This window comes from Colias croceus, chromosome 30 (assembly GCF_905220415.1).
Source record: "Colias croceus chromosome 30, ilColCroc2.1".
Taxonomy (NCBI): Eukaryota; Metazoa; Arthropoda; class Insecta; order Lepidoptera; family Pieridae; genus Colias; species Colias croceus.
In genome coordinates this window covers 3,455,668-3,478,818 of record NC_059566.1, presented here as the reverse complement: position 1 = coordinate 3,478,818, position 23,151 = coordinate 3,455,668, and the positions used below count along the sequence as shown (strand labels likewise).

The following is a 23,151-nucleotide window of genomic DNA, read 5'->3' as shown; positions in this document are numbered from 1 at the left end:
CAACCATAGATAAATACATACAATATTCAAAATAATAGACGAAAAAAGGAAAATGTTTGCGGACGAATTCTAGGCAGCACTGCACAGTGACTGCACATTATCGTGAATTTCTTTTTTATCACATTAAAAAAATTACAAAAGATACAACTGTTTTAAAATTGTGAACAAAACCTCTTTTTTTAATAAAATTAAAAATAATTATAACTTCCCGCCATTTTACATCCACAAAACGGTCTTGTAAAATAAAAAGACAGTAATTATTCATTAATTTAATGCACTTTATGAATCGCCCTAGTATGAGAGACCAGCGCGTGCTTCTGTATAAAGGACGCCGTACAGAATTCGCAGTGGAAAGGCCGTTCACCCGTATGTGTCCTGATGTGATTCAGTAGAATGCGATTTGTCTGAAAACAAATATACATAAATCAATACTAATATTATAAATTCGAAAGTAACTCTGTCTGTCTGTTATTCAATCACGCCTAAACTATTGAACCAATTTGCATGAAATTTGGTATGGAGATATTTTGATACCCGAAAAAGGACATAGGCTACCTTTTATTACGAAATTTGTACCACGGGCGAAGCCGGGGCGGACCACTAGTTAAATATATAACTAAATATTTCTGTACAATTTACACACACGACACGATCTGATCCCAAAATAACCAGATGGCTGATAAACATACATAGATAATTTTAAATAAATACTTATACAGGGTTACTTGTAAAACACCGGCAACTTCGCAGGACAAGATAGCCAACATCATAAGTAACAACATTTGTTTTGATAAACGTAAAATTGTAACGACTTTTGATAATTTGTTAGATTTTATTTTCATACAAAAATAAATATTCACTTAATTTTCCGTTTGAATATTATAAACTCTACGCGCATTCCAAACATTACGTAAACAAGAAGCGAACGGGAGGGGAAAGGGGGCGTCGCGTCGTCCTTTCGATAATGAATAGAACATAGACTTACAAATGTTAAGAGAGTACAATAAAAGTTTAAAAAAATCATTTAAAAATAATTTATTGCGTTATGCCAAAAGTCGTAGAACAAATGTTGTTACTTATGAATTATGATGTTAGCTATCTTGTCCTGCGAGGTTGCCGGTGTTTTACAAATAACCCTGTATAGATAATTAACACCCAGACTCAGAGCAAACATCACATAAATTTTTTCCCCGGGTGGGAATCGAATCTACGATCTAGCTTGGAAGGCAGGGTCACTAACAACCGAGCCAAACGGTCAGTCAATATTACAACTAGTTACCACTATTATAAAATATGTTTTAATAACAAGTGATAACTGCGTTAAAAACAACCGACTTCAAACTTGCACTTGCAAAATTTACAAATACCTACAGACAAAAATGCTCATAAAATAAAAACTACTGGGCCTATCCGAATAAAATTTTTATGGGACCAATTCGACACCATCCCGCATCGAACAAAAAAAGAATCACGTAAATCGGTTCAGAAACCTCGGAGTAATCGGTGTACATACATAAAAAAAAAAATATATATACCGGCCGAATTGATAACCTCCTCCTTTTTTTTGAAGTCGGTTAAAAAGTAATAATACAATGTAAAAAACGTGTGTCACTCGGGGACTGGGGCGGTTGCGCTATTGCATGCTATGCCTTCAAGCCACACCTCCGCCCGTCCCCGTGGGGAGCGTGAGGTTTTTTCGTTACGGAATTTCTCGATTCGGTCCCCGCGCTCGAGGCCCGCGATAGAAGCTATGCAATAGCTTAACAACAAGAAAATTGATAAAATCACTCACATTAAAAGCTCTTCCACATATGGAACACATTTTCGTCTTTGGCTTTGGCAAACGATCGTGCGTGTTCGCCTTGTGTTGTCTGAGGCGATATCCTGTTAGGAAATACTGTAAAAAATTGTTATTTCGTAAGACTCTTCAATAACTAGCCGTACCCCGCGGGGGCGGACCGCCTCCTTGGTACAGTGGTTGACGCGTGAGCGTAGCACCGAGGGGTCCTGGGTTCGATTCCCGGTGGAGACGAAGAAAAAAAAATGTCTCGGTCTGGCAGGACACAGAAGGCAGATCACCTACTTGTCCCTAAATAAAATCGATCAGTGAAACAGATGCATAATGCATCTGCCCCTTACCCCACTTGGGGACATGGGACTTCACTTACACCGCGGTTTTACCCGCATTGCTCCTGTTGGTCTTGGCGTGATGATATAATAATATATATTATAGCCTTCCTCGATAAATGGGATATCTAACACTAATAAATTTAATAAGATACTTACTCGTGTAAATAAAGAATTGTGTGAAAAAAATTAATTTGTGCTCGCTTTCCACAACAAAATACAAACATACAAATTGTGAAATGACGTTATGTTATGAATTGATAAAACAATTTTAAAGGAAAGGTTCTTCTATACGAACTGCGCATTGAAATAGATTTTTTCGTTTAAAGCTTGAACTATAGATAATAGAAAAAGCACAGATAATTAATAATTATAAAAATTCGTTACTCTATGCTTTTGCTATTTTTTTAACCTGCATTTATTATCTTCACCTGTATGTTTGTAACCGACTCTGAAACTCTGTAGTCTGTACTGTTTATCCCGGAAATCCCGCAGGAATCAGAACTATGCGGGTTTTTCTTTAAAAAAGCGGGCACAGCGGGCGGAAATTTAGTTTATATATAAACTAGCTTTCCGCCCGCGCCTTCGCCCGCGTTCGCAAACGATACCCGCATAGTTTCTGTACGCGTGGGAATTCCAGGATAGAAATGGTGTTTATCCAAGTTACCCTCTATATGTGTGCTAAATTTCATTGTAATCGGTTAAGTAGTATTTGCGTGAAAGTGTAAACATACACACATACATCCATCCTCACAAACTTTCGCATTTATAATATAAGTAGTAGAAGTAGGATGAAAACTCACTCGGTCACATAGTTCACAGTAGTTTTTAGTCTTCTGCAGATGTACTAAATTATAATGATTATTCAATGTTGTCCTCTTATGATACACTTTATCACACTCTGTACATGGGAATCTGGAAAAAAAATAAAAATAAATAAAAATTACAGTTTTAAATCTAGTCACTACATAGTATGTATAAAACAAATTCGCTTACTCTGTCCCTTTGTATGCTTAAATCTTTAAAACTACGCAACCGATTTTGATGCGGTTTTTTTTTATAAGATAGTGATTCAAGAGGAATGTATAAGTGTATATAAGTGCTTCTAGAAGAAGTCTAATGATTAATATGTAACTATTTTAAATGAAAAAAAAAATGTGTGCGTGTACTAGTGAAACTTCTTTATGACCTTATTTTTCAAAAAATAATTTACTATATGCAACTTTACAGATATACGTCGAATCACGCGTGGTAGGGACAAGAAAAAGATGGCGCGTAAAGAAGTTTCACTTCAAAAAAAAACCTTTTTTTTTAATTATGCCACTAAAACGCACCTCTTTTGCACATGCTTCGTGCTCTTCGCCAAGTGATTTTTCAACAAAAATTCATTATTAAAATAGAGATTGCATTCCACGCAATAAGTTTCCTCCGAGATCGATTTGACATGAACCGCCAAATTGTGCCTTTTCAGTGCGTCCCGTGAACGGTACAATTTGTCGCATATCTTGCATCTGTGCTCTTGGTGACGTAATCTGAGGAAATTTTGAAATCATCTAATCTAAATATATAATATAAATCTCGTGTCACAATGTTTGTTCTCAATGGACTCCTAAACCACTTAATCGATTATAATAAAATTCGCACACCATGTGCAGTTCGATCCAACTTGAGAGATAGGATAGTTTAAATCTCAAATCGTTTCAGAGAAAGCGGGCGAAGCCGCGGGCGGTAAGCTAGTAGAGCATATAGATTAGGTTACACACATACACACACACACACATAAATGCACACGTATTATATTTGTAAACTTTAGTTAAGGAAGAGCGGGTCACTGGCGAACCGATTTTGATGATATTTCTTATTTTTGAAGTGAAATCTCTCTAGGAGCGTTCACAGTAAAATTTCGATATCACTTCATGGCAATACCGTCAGGACATGCAGTAAGGCGACGATTTTAGTATCTTAGAATCTTGCCAATGAAGTTTCGCTTCTGACACGTGTGCTCGGCACGCCCGTTCTTTTTATTATTTGATAGGAATTTTTTTTTAATAATTGCCTTTTGATTTCATGTATAATTGATACATAGCCTTCCTCGATAAATGGGCTATCTAACACCGACATAATTTTTCAAATCGGACCAGTAGTTCCTGAGATTACCGCGTTCAAACAAACAAACTCTACAGTTTTATAATATTCATGAATAGATCTTTGATAAGTAGAAGACGAAAAATTATTGCACACAAAAATACAGGATTACAAAATAAGAGCGGTACAAGTTAAAATATATACAGCGGGCGGTCTTATCGCTGTAAGCGATTTCTGCCAGACAACCCGCAAAACCATAAGGATTACATAATATTTTATGGTGATGTTGCATTACATTTAGGTACATTTTGCTTTAAAAATTGAATAAAATTTATAAATAGTTTATAATAATTGAAGTGAAACTTCTTTAACGGGGTTGGAAAAAAATTTAGTGTAACATTTTTTCGTTACGCGTGACATTTTTCCGTTACACGCCATCTAGTTCTTATGCCTACCACGCGTGATTCGACATATTTCTGTAAAGTTGCACATAGTAAATTATTTTTTGAAAAATAAGGTCATAAAGAAGTTTCACTTCTTACGTGTGTACGCTAGTACACACACACTTTTTTTTATAATAATAGGTACTTACAGTACTTGGAGCAGTGGTGGCTCAGTGGTGAGACCTCGGACTTCGAATCGATAAGTCCGTGGTTCGAGACCAGGCGAGCGCGCAGGAAATAAATTGATTTTTCAATTTATCTGCGCATGTTGTAACATCACCACTGCTCGAACGGTGAAGGAAAACATCGTGAGGAAACCGACATGTCGAAGAATTAAAAAGTTCGACGACATGTGTCATCCGCCAACACGCACTTGGCCAGCGTGGTGGATTATGGCCTGTACCCTCATAGGAGGCCCGTGTCCCAGCAGTGGGAACGTATATGGGCTGATGATGATGATGATGATGAGGTACTTACCCAATATGATTAATGAGTCTTCTCTTCGTCGTGAAACCGTTGCCGCAATAATCACATATGACACGCAAATGCGTGTTAATATAATGCCTATTGCATTCTTTGCGATGGCTGGAAATTTCAATTTTTTGAATCACTACATAGTATAAAACAAAGTCGCTTTCTCTGTCCCTATGTCCCTTTTATGCTTAAATCTTTAAAACTACGCAACGGATTTTGATGCGGTTTTTTTTTAAAGATAGAGTGATTCTCCAGGAAGGTTGTAGTATATAATTTATTAGGTTTTAGACAAAGCGGGGAAAAACCTTCAAAAATTGCGTTACGTAATACTTAAACAATCCCCAATAAATAACAAAAATTTCTATAATGTATCTGAATATTTAAATTTGTAACATATTAGGTTTAATTTTATTTATGAATATAATATAAAATGTGTAAATTTTATCATGTGACAATGAAATAATGTACTTTTTATATAAAATAATGTTGCGGAATTTGCACGCCATTTATGGCTAATGTGTTGATTCTACCTAAGTATAAGTAATATCTTTGTACACACATTATGCAAATAAAGGAATTTATTTATTTATTTATTTAATCAAATTTATAATACTCACTCAATCGATCAACGATCAACGATTTTAATGACAGAACAGAAAACTTAATCATGACTGACCGGTTGGCTGGTTTGGTAGTGCCTTCCAAGCCAGAGTTTGTGGGTTCGATTCCCACCCGGGGAAAATATTTGTGTAATGAAGATAATTGTTTGCTTTGTCTGGGTGTTAATCCATACTAATATTATAAATGCGAAAGTAACTCTGTCTCTCTGTCTGTTACTCAATCACGCCTTAACTACTGAACCAATTTGCATGAAATTTGGTATAGAGATATTTTGATACCGAGAAAGGACATAGGCTACCTTAGGCTTTTTACCCCGGGACAAAGTTACAGTTTTATCCCGGAAATCCCACGGGAACGGGAACTATGCGGGTTTTTCTTTAACTGCGCGGGCGAAGCCGCGGGTGGAAAGCTATTTATCTATATAAGTATTTATTTAACATTATATATGTATGTTTATCAGCCATCTCGTTTCCATAACACAAGCGAAAGCTCAGTATGGGATCAGATCATGTTGTGTGTGAAAAAAATAAATAAAAAATACTTACTTAAACTGCAAATGACACTTCTTACATTGCACCACAGTTCTGTGCATTGAATTCAAGTGACAATCCAAATTATATGACGGATGACATTCCACGCCACACACACAGCATTTGTATTTGGTTGTATGCATGTTCATGTGCGACACTTTTCTTACACTCGATATTCTCTGCTTGCAAATCGAACACTCGAAATCGCCACTACCCTGAAAGTCAAATACTATAAGATAAACGCTTCATTTCTATCACAACCTATACTAATATTATCTACTAGCTTCCGCCCGCGACTCCGTCCGCGCGGGTGTCGGTCTTCGCGTGGATGGTTTATTTCTCCATTTTGAGTAACTCTGACCATGACATCTTATAAATATCTATTGGACCCAAATACGGCTAGGCCTATAATAATACGCAACGTGTGTTCACGGTTCTACAGAACAACGTCTATGGATAAAACTGAAAAATTAAAATTAATTTTTTTCTACGTATTTTTCCAGGATAAAAGTATCCTATTTTACGCCCAGGATAATAAGGTATAATTATACCAAGTTTCATCGAAATCGAACCGTTAGTTTTCACGTGATGCCTTCACATACAGACAGACGGACAGACAAAAATTTTTTTAATCACATATTTGGGTTTGGTATCGATCCAGTAACAACCCCTGGTATTTATTTTTTCAATATTTTCAATGTACAGAATTGACCCTTGTACAGATTTATTATATGTATAGATAACTAGCTGTTCCCCTCGGTTTCACCCGCATTGCTCCGCTCCTGTTGGTCTTAGCGTGATGATATAAAGCCTATAGCCTTCTTCGATAAATGGGCTATCTAACACCGAAAGAATTTTTCAAATCGGACCAGTACAACAAGTAGGGAAACTTCAGACAAATTTTCGAAATGGCTCACGCACACAAGCAAGCGTGTATTATTCTTATATATCTATCAAATGTGTTAATACCCTTACGATTCTCGTAACTACTTGTGTGCTACATTTCCCTACTGGTTGTATCTGTACATTATGTCTATTATTTTCTAAGTAACTAATGGTACGCCTTGGTACATGTTTCCGTTTTCTCTCCATGAGAGCCATCGTCCTACTTCAAGGAATATTATAAGGAAAGAACTGACAAAATCAGTTCAGCCGTTGTCGAGTTTTACGCTTAGCAACACATTTGGCGATTCATTTTAGTAATTCGAAAAACATTGTTTCATATAATTGTAATGTAATTTATGTTTGTACAATTAAATATAATAAATGAATAAATAAAAATACCAAATTTACATTATAAGCTCACCTTAGAATGGAATCTCCTAACATGCTTATCATAATATTGTTTCTTAGCAAACCCAGATATACAAGTTTCACATTTATACGCCATTATTCTGTAATTACGCGCCAATTTCGCTTTTTCCCGCCATAACGCCATCTCAGCGTCATCCATTATAACTCTCTCGCATTTTTTACGCATTTCTCTTATTTCCTCTTTACTATATTCCTTCACAGTGTATCGCACATTATTATATGATTTTTGACGTTTTCGTTTCGTTTTTTCTATGTCCTGTTTTTCTAAAAGCAATTTTTTGTCATCATCTATATTATCTATGTCCTGCTCTTCCAAACGCAATTTTTTGTCATTGTCTATATTGTCTTTGTCTATGTTCTCTATATTCATATAATTTTGTTCGATAGAAAATTCATTTTCAAAGTCGGAATTGTCACTTTTCTCTGTTTTGTATTCAATTGGTACGATTAACGGTTCGTCTACTGTTGATACATTATCAAAATTATCATCAGCTACAATATCTTCTTCTTTAAAATTATTGTCATTTTCTTCATTATGTGCAGCATATATGATATTATTTGATATGTTTGAGGTAGTTAATGTTGATAAGCAGATTTTTACCTGAAATTGTTAATCAGTTTTTAAAATATTTTTAAGAGATTTTACAAGTAAGTTTGCATCATGCTGTGATCATGCACTACAGGAAAATTCTTTAGCAACCTGTACTACAGGAAATTATGACTACATAGTATAAAACAAAGTCGCTTTCTCTGTCCCTATGTATGCTTACATCTTCAAAACTATGGATTTTGATGCAGTTTTTTTTAATAGATAGATCACTATCTATAAAAAAAACTGCATCAATTATAGACCAAAACCTACCTCTTGAATCATAAAGAGGTAGGTTTTGGTCTATAATTTATTATGTTTTAGACAAAGCGGATGAAGCCGCGGGCGATAAGCTAGTTATATATTATATTAGGTTTTTCTTACTCTTTTAAACTTATTCAAGCCTTCATTTAAGTAACTATTTGCCTGTTGAAATCTCTCTCGAAATTTGTGTATTGTTCGTAATACAGCATTACATTCCCAGCAGAATAGAGGGTTTTTTGATATCTGCCAACAAATAAAATAACTTTGTAGAAAAAAAATAAGCTAGAATTATTTCATATATACAATAATTTCTGGCTGGCATTCTGGCTGTGGCCATGTTTTCAAAGAAAAATCTGCATAGCTCCCGTTTCTGTAGGATTTCAGGAATAAAACCTATCTTGTGCTTGTGTTAATCCAAGTTACCTTCTATGCCAAATTTTATTGTAATTGGTTCATTAGTTTTTGTGTGAAAGAGTAACAAACATCCATAGGTACATACAAAATTTAGAATAATTTTGTAATAGTTAGGTATGATTAGAAAGAAAAACTTGAGGGGTTTCATGGATGGAACGAAGTTTTAAGTAAGAGAGAAACAGGCAGAGAAATAAGCGCACGCCACACGGCCAAATGTAGCAAAAAGTGTTACAACTTTTCGTCTTTTTTCCCGTCTAGCCCCCTTTCGCAGCGCGCGATTAAGAACTTCGTTCCAATAAATTTTGATGTATATTTTTATCAATTCTTACCTTGCCGGAAGCTTCATAAATAAAAAGATTAACGTAAATATCATAAAATTCTCCGACATCTGTTAGTTTTCTATCCGTCGACAAACAACCCTCGCAGAAAACGATAGGTTTTATATAATTTGTCATAATTTAACTTGTTTATTGAGTTTAAACTAACTTTAAAGCTGATATGAATTAAATCATAAAATCACAATCAGCTCCCGGACAACGTTTTAGATTTTTTTTAATTTTGATGTCGATGTCGACTCGTTCAACACCACATTCCACAACACTCAGACACAACACGTTTGAGTTTGACATCTGTCAAATATAGAATCACAGATTATAGAATGGCCACAACCAAGAAGCACAAAGAAGCATAATCACAGCGCATAATACATATATGTAATTGCATATATAATACACTGGAGATTGCACTTGCACTATGACCATTAACTTGTAACAAGAAAATATAACCTTGAATGACGTCAGTTATTTTTTTTTGACTCTTTCTGTGGAGTGACCACGCTGCAGCTGGTTTGTAAATTCAGGATTTTTCGAAATAGAAAAAACTAAAAATCATGGTCTATAAATAATAACGACATAATATATTTTTAACAGTATTTATATTATAATATTACTGGTCATACTTTATAGGTGCATACAATTTTAATTGGTATAGAATGATAGTTTCAGCTAACTTTACAAAGTTTATTTTTCAAAAGGTATTTTTTTCTGGGTCGTAATCCTCAGTAATTTTACCCTTGATGGGCACATATATTTCTTTTCATCTTACTTTTGGGAAAGCTGAAATACGTAAAACAAAAAAATATGAGGTAAATTAAAAAAGTATAAATTTCAATGTAAAAACGAACAATCTTTTAACTACATGTGAGTGCAATACCGAAAATGGTGTTCTAAATTTAATTGTGAACAAAACCTCTTTTTTTAATAAAGATAAAAAAAAATTATAACTTCCCGCCATTTTACATCCGCAAAAAGGTCGTGTAAAATAAAAAGACGGTAACTATTTATTAATTTAATGCACTTTATGAATCGCCCTAGTATGAGAGACCAGCGCGTACTTCTGTGTGAAGCTCGCCGTACAGAATTCGCAGTGGAAAGGCCGTTCACCGGTATGTGTCCTCATGTGATTCTGTAGAAGGCGATTTGTCTGAAAATAAATGTACATAAATAAAATAAAACTTTCAGGACAATTTTCACACACGGCGCGATCTGATCCCATACCACAGACTAATAATAATATACTACGTATACAACCCATACTAAGCTTTCGCTTGTTATGGAAACCAGATGGCTGATAAACATACATATAATATTATTTTTAAATAAATACTTATATAGATAATAGACTACAAGCCCGCATAGGAAAAAAATATGGGTCAAATGAACCACCAGGGGACATATCTAGAACGATAGAAGAGCATAAAATAATAAGATTCATCACTATGCCGTCACTTAAACCGATAGTTATACAGTACACTACAAGTAAACTATGCCTTTGATTGGACAGCTTAATTTGAGTAAAAACTGACTTAGGTTATAAATTCAGCATTTCAATATGTACCCTAACGCACCCTGTTACGGTTTATTTTAATATAACATCCCTATGCATATTAGCTGTTTTGTTTCTCTTTGCTCCGAAATTCCAAATTCTAAAAACATTCAGCTACTCCACAACAGAGGGCGTTAGTTTTCGATAGATATAACTTTGAACCTCAACACATAGTAATAAGGTTGAAATTTGTGTCACTCTACATTAATGACATTGACTTGATATTAATCTGATGCTATGCTCTAAGGGATGTCAGCCTTGTTATCGATAATTCACAAATAAATATTTTTTGGTGCATTTTTTTTTCTTTCTATTATATGAGTATAGTACAATGTGCCACATTTTGGAGTATGTTTATTACTACTAAGTATGTCTTTTCATATTATTATTATTAAATAAAAAACGGAATAGAATAGTATAAATCTATATTTACAAAATACAAACAGAACTTATGCATAGCTTAAATCTTGGAACTGCCGTAGATTTGATGTATCGGCGGCCTTTGTTAGACTTCTTAGTGCTGTTCGGCATCCAGTTAACTCGTCACGTTGCATTTATCCATTTCTCTTTTAAATTAGCCTCTTTGGGAAATCTATAAATAAATTGGATAAATGAAAGCTAAGGAAAATAAAATAAAATTTAATACATATTTATAATGTTTGTCTTTTCTAAAGTATCGATACTGTCGATATAAGCTACAACCATCACTAAACCGACATTCGTTTGTTTATTGCAATAATATTCCAGAAAGTCTTGTTTGCTGTTCAATCTATATTAGTACTAATTTCTTATGGATTAAGGTTCATTTTGACTTAATATTTTTATAAATCTTTGACAAATTACGACAAGCGAAGTTATAACATAAAATATATTTAAAATAAATTAAAATAAGACTTACCGATGGTATGAAATGCCTCCATTGCTGATATTATTTCGTCTGCTATCATTTTTCCACTCTAATACCGAACAACACGCCCTAATTAATGAATAAATATGGAAAAAAGGTTTGACAGCTGACAACCGAGTCGAATATTTTTCTGCGCACAACTGAGACCAAGTAAGGTGATCTTATCTTACTAGTGACACGTGGGCCACGCCCACATCGCACTTCTATTTAGTTTTTACTGTTCTGTGATTAAAAATAATAAGAAACCGCTCAGTGCCGTACAAAAATGGTGGTCCACAAAGTCGGAATTTTTATTTAATTTCCGAGAGTTACCGGGGGTAAATTTGGTCATTTGACCATGTACGGCATCTGTGACATACTATGCCTATACTGCTTTTAATCCATTATTCCGCAACGCCGTACAAAAATCATGGGGACAAGGGGAAAAAATCGAGAGTTGTAATCCCCTCTCTTTCCCCACTCCAGGGGGTCATTTGACACAACACGAAATAAATTTATTTTTAAAGTATTTTACGCATAGATAATATTTTTTCATGTGCCGTACATTTTCGTTGGTTGAAAGGGGAAAAATCTGAAAAAGAAAAAAATCCATATAACGAAATGTTTGCTTTATATTTTGATAATAAAATATAAATATACATTAATATTAAGAAGCTCGAGGTGGTTAATTATCACCAGTCAGGTGGAATGGACTCCGTTAAATTGATGAACTAATAAAGAAGCTATGAACGAAAAGATGTGAATTATATGCAATCAGCCCATGAATACAGGTACAGTCACAAACAAATGCTAGTAATATATACATATTCAAAATGTACAAGTAAAGCGCTTTCAAATGATACCAAACACGGTATATTTATCTTAACTTTATTTTTTACTCTGTATGTTTTGTCCGCTAGAGGGCGCCACATTAGATTTTGTGAAACCCCATATAGCCTTTAGCTAGCTGGTCGCTGGTTATCCAGTGAACAATTCGGACGCTTCTAATGATATGTCATTTGTCGAATTCTGATAAGTAGTTTAGAAGTTACGAGGGAATAGATGATGTATGTAACATGACCTGTCAAAATCATAACCCTCCTTTTGCTTTGCCGTAGTTGGGTAAAAATATTTTAATGCCGTACTGTATCAAATGGCCATAAAGCACCCTTAAAATTGTAGCTTTCGTCGCTTTCATCAGCCTAAAAGATGTGGTCTGCACAAAAATGTACGGCATCGTTTTTTCCTAATTTATCTATGTTAATACTATTTAAAACAACGAATAAAGTGTAGAAAACTATTATATTTCATTAATCTACGATGTTTAAACTTTTACAAAATTTCTGTTTTTGCATTTCTCTCTTTTTTTTAGAACGGTTTCTTTTGAACGGCAATACTAAACAACAATTGAATTTTACAATATCATGTTAAAAAAAAAGTTCCCGTACAGGGTCAAATGACCTTACAGCTCTTTATATCAAGAATTCGATGAAATTAAGATGATTATCGGTATACATTTAAAAGAACAATTATTTTTTGACGGCATTGCTTTTAATAGTACTTTTGAGTGCTAGATAATGTTTTGGAACCGAAGCCGTACTTAGTCAAATGACCCCCTGGAGTGGGGAAAGAGAGGGGATTGCAACTCTCGATTTTTTCCCCTTGTCCCCATGATTTTTGTACGGCGTTGCGGAATAATGGATTAAAAGCAGTATAGGCATAGTATGACACAGATGCCGTACATGGTCAAATGACCAAATTTACCCTCGGTAACTCTCGGAATTTAAATAAAAATTCCGACTTTGTGGACCACCATTTTTGTACGGCACTGAGCGGTTTCTTATTATTTTTAATGGATCTATCGATGGTTAAGAATGCCGTACAAAAATATATGACCAAAATTTACCGAGTCTACCTGTACTTTTCAATTCTCATCTGCACTCAGTTGGACAGCTTACAAGTGACGGCATAGTGATGAATCTTATTATTTTATGCTCTTCTATCGTTCTAGATATGTCCCCTGGTGGTTCATTTGACCCATATTTTTTTCCTATGCGGGCTTGTAGTCTATAATTAAGTGAATTAACACGCAGACACAGAGCAAACATCTATGTTCATCATACAAATTTTTGCCCTGGGTGGGAATCGAACCCACGACCTCTGGCTTGGAGGGCACGGTCACTACCAGCCAAGCCAACCGGTCAGTCAATATTACATATAACATACCACTATTATATTTTTTTTTTATTAAAGAGTAATATTACAATTTAATCAACATTTTTTTTTTATTTCCTGAAGAATGGCGCACAAAATTGACATTTTAACCATCAAAATAGGAAAATATTAAAATCATGAAAATTTGGACGTTTTTCTATAAGGTCTAGTTTTAAACTTAAAAAATGTAGCTAAAAACTTTGAAATATTGTCAATAGACATTATTAATTTGCAAGAAAAAGGTAAAATTACTCACTTGAAAAGCTCTTCCACATATAGAACACATTTTCGTCTTTGGCTTTGGCAAACGATCGTGCGTGGTTGCCTTGTGATCTCTGAGGCGATATCCTGTTAGGAAATACTGTGGAAAAATAGTTATTTCGTAAGACTTTATTGAACTAGCTGTGCCCCGCGGTTTTACCCGCTTTGCACATGTTGGTCTTAGCGTGATGATATATAGCCTATAGTCTTCCTCGATAAATGGGCTATCTAACACTAATAATTTTAATAAGATACTCGTGCAGGTAAAGAAATGTGTGAAAAATTTTAATTTGCGCTCATTTTTCATGACAAAATACAAACGTAAAAATTGTGAAATGACGTTATATTATGAATTGATAAAACAGTTTTAAAGGAAAGGTTCGTTTACACTATCTGCGTATATAAATAGATGTAAAATCAATTTCAAGAAAGAAGTCCCGCAGACGCAGCGCTGTATGCGCGCGTAATAACGTTGGCACTTGGCTTGGTTAAATGTGGGGAAATCTGTGGGGGAAATTATGTATTGTGCATTTAATTTAATTTAATAAACTACTCGAATGTCGTCATTACACATAGGTATGTATCATTTTTTTTCGATAAAAAAATGATAAACCTATGTGTAATGACGAATTGGCCGATCTCCCCATCTGTTAAATTAGTTCCATAATTGTCCGCGGGACTTCTTTCTTGAAATGGACTTTACATATTTAAAACTTGAAGTACAGATGACAGAAAAATCTCAGATAATTAATAGTTATAGTCGAGCCAATTTAATAGGCAACATTTGATGTCTATCAATTTTAGCTTCGAAGAGAGGTAACCTGCTTAAAAACATCGATTAAAACAAGTGATAACTGCGTTAAAAACAACCGACTTCAAACTTGCACTTGCAAAATTTACAAATACCTACAGACAAAAATGCTCATAAAATAAAAACTACTGGGCCTATCCGAATAAAATTTTTATGGGACCAATTCAACACCATCCCGCATCGAACAAAAAAATAATCACGTAAATCGGTTCAGAAACCTCGGAGTAATCGGTGTACATACATAAAAAAAAAAAATAAAAAAATATATATCGGCCGAATTGATAACCTCCTCCTTTTTTTTGAAGTCGGTTAATGAATTAATCGATACGGAATTGAAACATTTGACAATCGAACTTGAAACACATGTCAATTTTAAAATGCATCAGGCGAATCCCTGTCCCAGTAATACACTTTCTTTCGTAAATTTAAGGAGCAAAATAAGACAAGTATATTTTTCGATACTTCTCTTGTATTTAAAAATAAAAAAGGTTTATTGACACAAAATTGTAGCGACGTCAGTTCTTTAAATCAGAAATTGATTATTATGTTAAGAATGGTTTATAAGTCAAATCAAATCTTAAAATTACTTGTATCGGTCATTATTATTAAATTATTATAATTAAATATGTAATCGTAATTGAAAAATGTTAAGCAAATGTGAAGTTCTAACAAAACGAAATATATCATGTTATTCTATGTCACCGTTACTAGGTTACGTTGTTGAATTTTTTTGAACTGTCAAATGTTGCCTATTAAAATGGCTCTACTATACTTATAAAAATTCTGCTTCTCTATGCTTTATTTTTTTAACACACTTTTATGAACTTCACCTGTATATTTGTATGTAACAAACTTCTTGATACTCGATTTAAACTACGAACAGAAAGATTTAACTCAAACTTGGACACTTATCCCATGTGTTAAGCCAAGTTGCTCTATATGTGTGCTAAATTTCATTATAATCGGTTCAGTAGTATTTGCGTGAAAGAGTAACAAACATACATACATACACATACATCCATCCTCACAAACTTTCGCATTTATAATATTAGTAGGAAGTAAGATAAAAACTCACTCGGTCACATAGTTCACAGTAGTTTTTAGTCTTCTGCAGATGTACTAAATTATAATGATTATTCAATGTTGTCCTCTTATGATACACTTTATCACACTCTGTACATGGAAATCTGAAAAAAAAATAAAAATAAATAAAAATTATAGTTTGAAAATCTAGTTTACAGTTTTATATGTATAATGGGTTATGTACATATCATTTTATGTATAAAATGATCGTGTCACAATGTTAGTTACCATGCTCTAAGTTCTAACTGACCGGTTGGCTTGGTACCAACCAAGCCAACCACTACCAAGTGGCCCTGCCTTCCAAGCCAGAGGCAGTGGGGCGTGGGCTCGATTCCCACCCGGGACAAATATTTGTTTTTTGATGAACATAGATGTTTGATCTGTGTCTGGTTGTTAATTATCTATATATAAGTATTTATTTAAAATTATATATGTATGTTTATCAGTCATCTGGTTTCCATAACACAAGCGAAAGCTTAGTATGGGATCAGATCGTGCCGTGTGTTAAAATTGTCCTGAAATATTTATTGATTTATTTAAATACTCCTCAATGGCTTGATCGATTGTAATGAAATTGTATTGCAATGCCTGCATAAGGTTGCTAATATGTATGTAAAAATGTATTGGTATGCAGTAAATGATTTGAATTTGAATTTGTTTGCGTAATGGGTACATCTGAGAATCGAACGACATCTCTTTTCATACCCTTAATTGATAAGAGTAAAGCAGAACAACCTTACCTGGAACAGCTAGTAATGTACATACTTTTTCATAGATACAACATATACAGGGTGTCCCACTGTTGGTATACTAAACTCAAAGGAGGTTATAGTTTTGCATACGCTGAGTACGTAAGAAATACTTATAAAATTCCAGACGCAGTTTATTTCAAATAGATGAATTCTTAAAACTCCATGTGTACACCCATAACAAGCAACCCGCCCATCTTTGATACCAGCACGTGACCTATCGTTTAAGATTATGTTTTCATAGACAAAATGCTCACATTAGCGAAGCGGTATATGCCGGCTGCGCGAAGCTAGGGAAGAAAAAATGGATTATCAGGAAAAAATTAGCAATATTTTTTTTATGTTATTTTGTTGTTTAAGTATTTTTCACGTGATCAGTGTATGTAAAACTACAAGTCCCTTCGCGCTTAGTATACCATAATACCAATAGTGAGACACCCTGTATATTTTTACAATTATCTACTATATTTCGCTGTGAGATATAGATGTAAAATATGAAAAAGAAGGGCTTTTTTATAATGCTCTTGTAATTATATAAAATCGTGGAGCAGTACCAAAATTTAAACAAATAATTTTTTTTTTTTGAAGTGAAACTTTATCGGGGTTGGAAAAAAAAAATTTAATGTAACATTTTTCCGTTACGCGCCATCTTTTTCTTATCCCTACAACGCGTGATTTGACGTATTTCTGTAAAGATGCATATAGTAAATTATTTTATGAAAAATAAGGTCATAAAGAAGTTTCACTTCTTACGTGTGTACACTAGTACACGCACACATTTTTTTATCTATGCCACTAAAAAAAAAAATAACACACCTCTTCTGCACATGCTTCGTGCTCGTCGTCAAGTGATGTTTCAACAAAATTTCATTATTAAAATGAAGATTGCATTCAACGCAATAAGTTTCTTCCGAGATTGATTTAACATGAACCGCAAAGTTGTGCCTTTTCAGTGTGTGTTGTGAATAGTATAATTTGTCACATATCTTGCATCTGTGCTCTGTGTGACGTAATCTGTGGAAATTTTCAAAATCATATAGCATAGATTAGATTACACACATAGGTACACACACATACATACAATTATCTACTATATTTCGCTGTGAGATATAGATGTAAAATATGAAAAAGAAGGGCTTTTTTATAATGCTCTTGTAATTATATAAAATCGTGGAGCAGTACCAAAATTTAAACAAATAAATTTTTTTTTTTTGAAGTGAAACTTTATCGGGGTTGGAAAAAAAAAATTTAATGTAACATTTTTCCGTTACGCACACGTATAAACTTTAGTTAATAACTCAGCCCCCGGAATCACAGACACAATAGAAAATCTATTGTGTCGTGATGCGATCGGGCCGCTCGGGGCTCAATGGGTTAAGGAAGAGCGGGTCACTGCCACTGGTGAACCGATTTTGATGATATTTCTTATTTTTGAAGTGAAACTTCTTTAGGCGCGTTGAGAGTAAAAATTCAATGTCACGTCATAACAAAAACCATGGAGGACCAAAAACGTTATGGAGTAACGCGATCTTGCCAAAGAAGTTTCACTTCTGACACGTCTGCTCGGCACGCCCGTTCTTTTTTATTTGATAGGTAGTGCCATCTATTGTTCCCATTTAATTTTTGTCCAGATGAAGGAAATTTAGTTTTCTTTTTTTTTAATAATTGCCTTCTGCTTTCATGTACCTTTAAATATGCTATTAATGAAACAACTGATTTGTTGAGATAAAAACTGTTAAACACTTGTACCACTAACTTTATGATTACTCTTTGTAATTAGAGTTAGGCCAGCCAAAGCTGAACCCAGTGTTTTTTGTAGCAGCCACACTATGGAATGTCATCATGGCGTTTCGGCGTAGTTAGTTGTCAGTTTTGTTGAAAATGGTTCAAATCATTTGCTTTAATAACGTTTAAATCCTGCTGTGTTGTGTACCTAATGTACCTATATACTATGATCACCTCTAAGAATATCAAAAGTATCAAAATGTTTTTTTCCTTCTAAAGCCGATGTTACCAGGTCCATATTTTTTAAATTTGCCGCCTTTTACTGGGTTCAGCTTTGGCTGGCCAGACTACAAACTCTTTGATTATCTATGGTACTGAATACGATAATATCTATAGTTCTATTGTGTTATAAACTACTATCTGTGCCCCGCGGTTTTACCCGCGTTGCTTCACTCCTGTCTCAGCGAGATGATATATAGCCTATAGCCTTCCTCGATAAATGGGCTATCTAACACCGAAAGAATTTTACAAATCGTACCAGTAGTTCCTGAGATTAGCGTGTTCAAACATACAAACTCTTCAGCTTTATAATATTAGTATAGAAGTACCTATAGATTTATTCCTGAGTAAAAAAAGTATAAGTATAATATAATCTAGTTTTCATGCCGCTATATAATGCCGCATCTACACATTCGAATAGCGAGCTTACTAACATGCATACTTTACATTTTACGTGTTACTCAATTGTGTTAGTTATATTTATTTTATTATACTTCGCTATTCGAATGTGTGAATGTGGCATAACTATTAGATACCTACAATACGTGTACTTCAGCTTTATAATATTCATGAATAGATTTCTTTGGTACGTACCCAATATGATGAATGAGTCTTTTCTTCATCGTGAAACCGTGATTGCAATAATCACATATAAATCGCAAATGCGTCTTAATATAATGCCTACTGCATTCTGTGCGATTGCTGTAAATTTCAATTTTTTTAATCACTACAAATATCACTACAGTATAAAACAAAGTCGGTGTCTCTGTCCCTATGTCCCTATGTATGCTTAAATCTTTAAAACTACGCAATGGATTTTGATGCGGTTTTTTTTTAAGAGATAAGAGTGATTCTCGAGGAAGGTTTTAGTATAAAATTTATTAGGTTTTAGACAAAGCGGAAGAATATCGTATATTTATCTGAGATTTTTTAAGTTAATCATATACTTTAAAGTTTAAAGCATTATAAAACTCGCGTTCAACTCTTCTAGTCCCCTTAACTAATATCAGGGTATAAATTTATAAAGAATAGAAAAAATTCGATCACGAGGCGGGACTCGAACCCGCATCCTTCGCGCCATTCCGGGGCGGATGCCTAACCAACTCAGCCACTCGTGACCCGCCTGAGTAATCGAATTTATTCTATTCTTTCAGTTTTATGTGTCTTAAGGGACACACCGCGCGCCATCTATTGAGACGATTTAACAACCATCTCAACCAATATGAAGCACTTTTCAGTGAATACAATATTGTAACGATGGAACACGACCTTTTTTGTTGAATTTATATTTTTTGGTTTTATGGCATTCAAATGCTTTTTTTCTATTCTTTATAAATTTCTATTTATAAAGCATTTGAATGCCATAAAACCAAAAAATATAATATTAGGGTTTTAATACCTGAACTAAATCATTCACAAAATACTTACTTAAACTGCAAATTGCACTTCTTACATTGCACCACACGTTTGTGAGTTGAATTCAAGTGACAATCCAAATTATATGACGGATGACATTCCACACCACACACACAGCATATATATTTAGTTGTATGCATGTCCATGTGTGAGAGTTTTCTAACACTCAAGATTCGCTGCTTGCAAATCGAACACTCATAATCGCCACTACCCTGAAATTCACAAATCTATACTAATACTAATCACTACATAGTACATATAAAACAAAGTCGCTTTCTCTGTCCCTATGTATGCCTAAATTATTAGAATATTATGTAAGTATAATAAAATAAACACCCCTAAAAACACTATATTTATTTGCTTGTATATGACTCGTATAAGACACTATATTTATTTGCTTGTAAATGACGAGCAAATAAATATATTTGAATTTGAATTGAATTGAACTATTACACAAAAAATACGACTGCGTCGTCCTTTCGCGTTTAGTACTGCAAACTAAGCGTGTTTGCGGTACGCGGCCCGCGTCGCCCGACCCCCCCGCCAGTTCCACGCAAGTACATTCGTCGCCGTACTGTAGGAAATATTGTAATGGAAGTGAAATAGGGGCTATAGAAGTGTTGATTGCTAATATTTTTAAAGATAAAACTATAAATGTTTGAGTACAACTTTGAGTAACTTATAAACTCAATATACCCTCAAGCCCGAGTATATTCCCACTGCTGGGACTCATGGTGATCATTAAAAAATTAAAATAATAATTAACTTACCTTAGAATGGAATCTCCTAACATGCTTATCATAATATTGCTTCTTAGCAAACCCAGATATACAAGTTTCACATTTATATGCCATTGTTCTGTAATTATGCGCCAATTTCGCTTTTTCCCGCCATAACGCCATCTCAGAATCGTCCATAAAAACTCTCTCGCATTTTTTACGCATTTCTATCATTTCCTCTTTACTATATTCCTTCACAGTGTATCTCACATTAATATATGATTTTGGACGTTTTCTTTTCTTTTTGTCTATGTCTTGTTCTTCCAAAAGCAATTTTTTGTCATCATCTATATTGTCTGTGTCCTGCTTTTCCAAATGCAATTTTTTGTCTTTGTCTATGTTTTCTATATTTATATAGTCTGTTTCGATAGAAAAGTCATTTTCGAAGTCGGAATTGTCACTTTTCTCAGTTTTAAATTCAATTGGTACGATTAACGGTTCGTCTACTGTTGATACATTATCAAAATTATCATCAGCTGCTATGTCTTCTTCTTTAAAATTATTGTCATTTTCTTCACTATGTACAGCATATATGATATTATTTGATATGTTTGAGGTAGATAATGTTGATAAGCAGATTTTTACCTGAAATAGTCAATCAAAGTTTTAAAAATATCTATTAAGAGATTTTATAAGTTAGTTTGCTTCATGCTGTGATCATTCTTTAGCAACTTGTACTACAGGAAATTATAACTACAGAGTATAAAACAAAGTTGCATTCTATGTCCCTACGTATGCTTACATATTCGAAACTATGCATGGGATTTTGGATGCGGTTTCTTAATAAATAGGGTGATTGAAGAGGAAGGTTTTAGTATATAATTTATTAGATTTTAGACAAAGCGGGTGAAGCCGCGGGCAATAAGCTAGTTATATATATTAGGTTTACTTACTCTTTTAAACTTATTCAAGCCTTCATTTAAGTAACTATTGGCCTGTTGAACTCTCTCTCGAAACTTGTGTATTGTTCGTAATACAGCATTACATTCCCAGCAGAATAGAGGGTTTTTTGATAGCTGTGGACAAATGAAAAACTTTGTAGAAAAAAAATAAGGTAGAATTCTTTCGTATACACAATACTAGCTTTCTGGCTGTGGCATCAGCCATGTTTTCAAAGAAAAATCTGCATAGCTCCCATTTCTGTAGGACTTCAGGAATAAAACCTATCCTGTGTTAATCCAAGTTACCCTCTATGCCAAATTTTATTGTAATTGGTTCATTAGTTTTTGTGTGAAAGAGTAACAAACATCCATACATACAAAATTTAGAATATTTTTTTAAATATGTAAAAAAAACAACTCGGATGGAACAAAGTTTTAAGTTAGAGAGAGACAGATAGAGAAACACGCGCACGGCTTACAACTTTATATATGTAGCAAAAAGTGTCGTTATGTACAACTTTTCATCTTAATTTTTTCCGTCTTGCCCCCTTTCGCAGCGCGCGATAAGGAACTTCGTTCCAATAAATTTTGACATATTATATATGTTAATATCAATTCTTACCTTGCTGGAAGCTTCAATAAAAAGATTAACGTAAATATCATAAAATTCTCCGACATCTGTTAGTTTTCTATCCGTGGACAAACAACCCTCGCAGAAAACGATAGGTTTTATATAATTTGTCATAACTTGTTTATTGAGTTTGAACTAACTTTAAAACAGATAAGAATTCAATCATAAAATCACAATCAGCTCCCGGACAACGTTTTAGATTTTTTATTTTTATAATAATTTTGATGTCGATGTCGACTCGTTTCACGTTTGAGTTTGACAAATGACATCTGTGTTTGACATATTTTGTTAAACGTCAAAACTCCTCAAAACTCTAAAGTAGCCTACTCACGATTCAATTTCAGTAACAATCTGTTGACACAATCTGCAGTGAGCTGACAGATTGTGTCGTGAATAGTATAGTTGAGGGCACGTTGGGGGCGTAGGTAACCCAACATGTTGCGTATTGGATCGGCGCGGAAGCAACCCGACAAATTGTCTCAGCAGATTGTGTGCGTGTTGAAACGTGAGTATTGTGATTGCTCCAATCTCGGCTCAATCGCGCTGCCGCGTTAATCGCAAAATGGCGGTTTTGAGATAAACGCGGGAAAGTCATTTTTACATATTTGAGGAAGATGTTTATATTTTATAGCCGTTTATACTTTATAGCCCTTGAAATCTATCAATAAAATTGGAAAAAATACAAGCTTTA

General features: G+C 34.1%; 2 protein-coding genes across 5 annotated transcripts; both read right to left on the bottom strand.

Annotated features, from left to right (window-relative positions):
* Positions 1–254: 254 nt before the first annotated feature.
* Positions 255–9,444, bottom strand: LOC123704671 (oocyte zinc finger protein XlCOF6-like). Of its 3 annotated transcripts, none has more exons than XM_045653084.1 (9): positions 9,191–9,444; positions 8,568–8,690; positions 7,587–8,195; positions 6,296–6,495; positions 5,133–5,240; positions 3,462–3,659; positions 2,931–3,042; positions 1,793–1,897; positions 255–404 (listed from the first exon to the last, which is right to left on the bottom strand). In XM_045653084.1, exons 1-9 carry the CDS (start codon positions 9,314–9,316, stop codon positions 270–272), a joined length of 1,716 nt encoding a protein of 571 aa, XP_045509040.1. In that variant the 5' UTR covers positions 9,317–9,444; the 3' UTR covers positions 255–269. The 3 variants fall into 3 exon arrangements, with proteins under 3 accessions (XP_045509040.1, XP_045509041.1, XP_045509042.1); XM_045653085.1 differs by having other exon boundaries at positions 1,793–1,884; XM_045653086.1 differs by lacking the exon at positions 3,462–3,659.
* A 749-nt stretch (positions 9,445–10,193) lies between these two features.
* On the bottom strand, positions 10,194–22,717 carry LOC123704672 (zinc finger protein 615-like). Of its 2 annotated transcripts, XM_045653087.1 has the most exons (9): positions 22,452–22,717; positions 21,842–21,964; positions 20,940–21,533; positions 20,182–20,381; positions 19,348–19,455; positions 17,566–17,763; positions 15,993–16,104; positions 14,102–14,206; positions 10,194–10,343 (listed from the first exon to the last, which is right to left on the bottom strand). In XM_045653087.1, exons 1-9 carry the CDS (start codon positions 22,572–22,574, stop codon positions 10,209–10,211), a joined length of 1,698 nt encoding a protein of 565 aa, XP_045509043.1. In that variant the 5' UTR covers positions 22,575–22,717; the 3' UTR covers positions 10,194–10,208. The 2 variants fall into 2 exon arrangements, with proteins under 2 accessions (XP_045509043.1, XP_045509044.1); XM_045653088.1 differs by lacking the exon at positions 19,348–19,455.
* Positions 22,718–23,151: the final 434 nt, after the last annotated feature.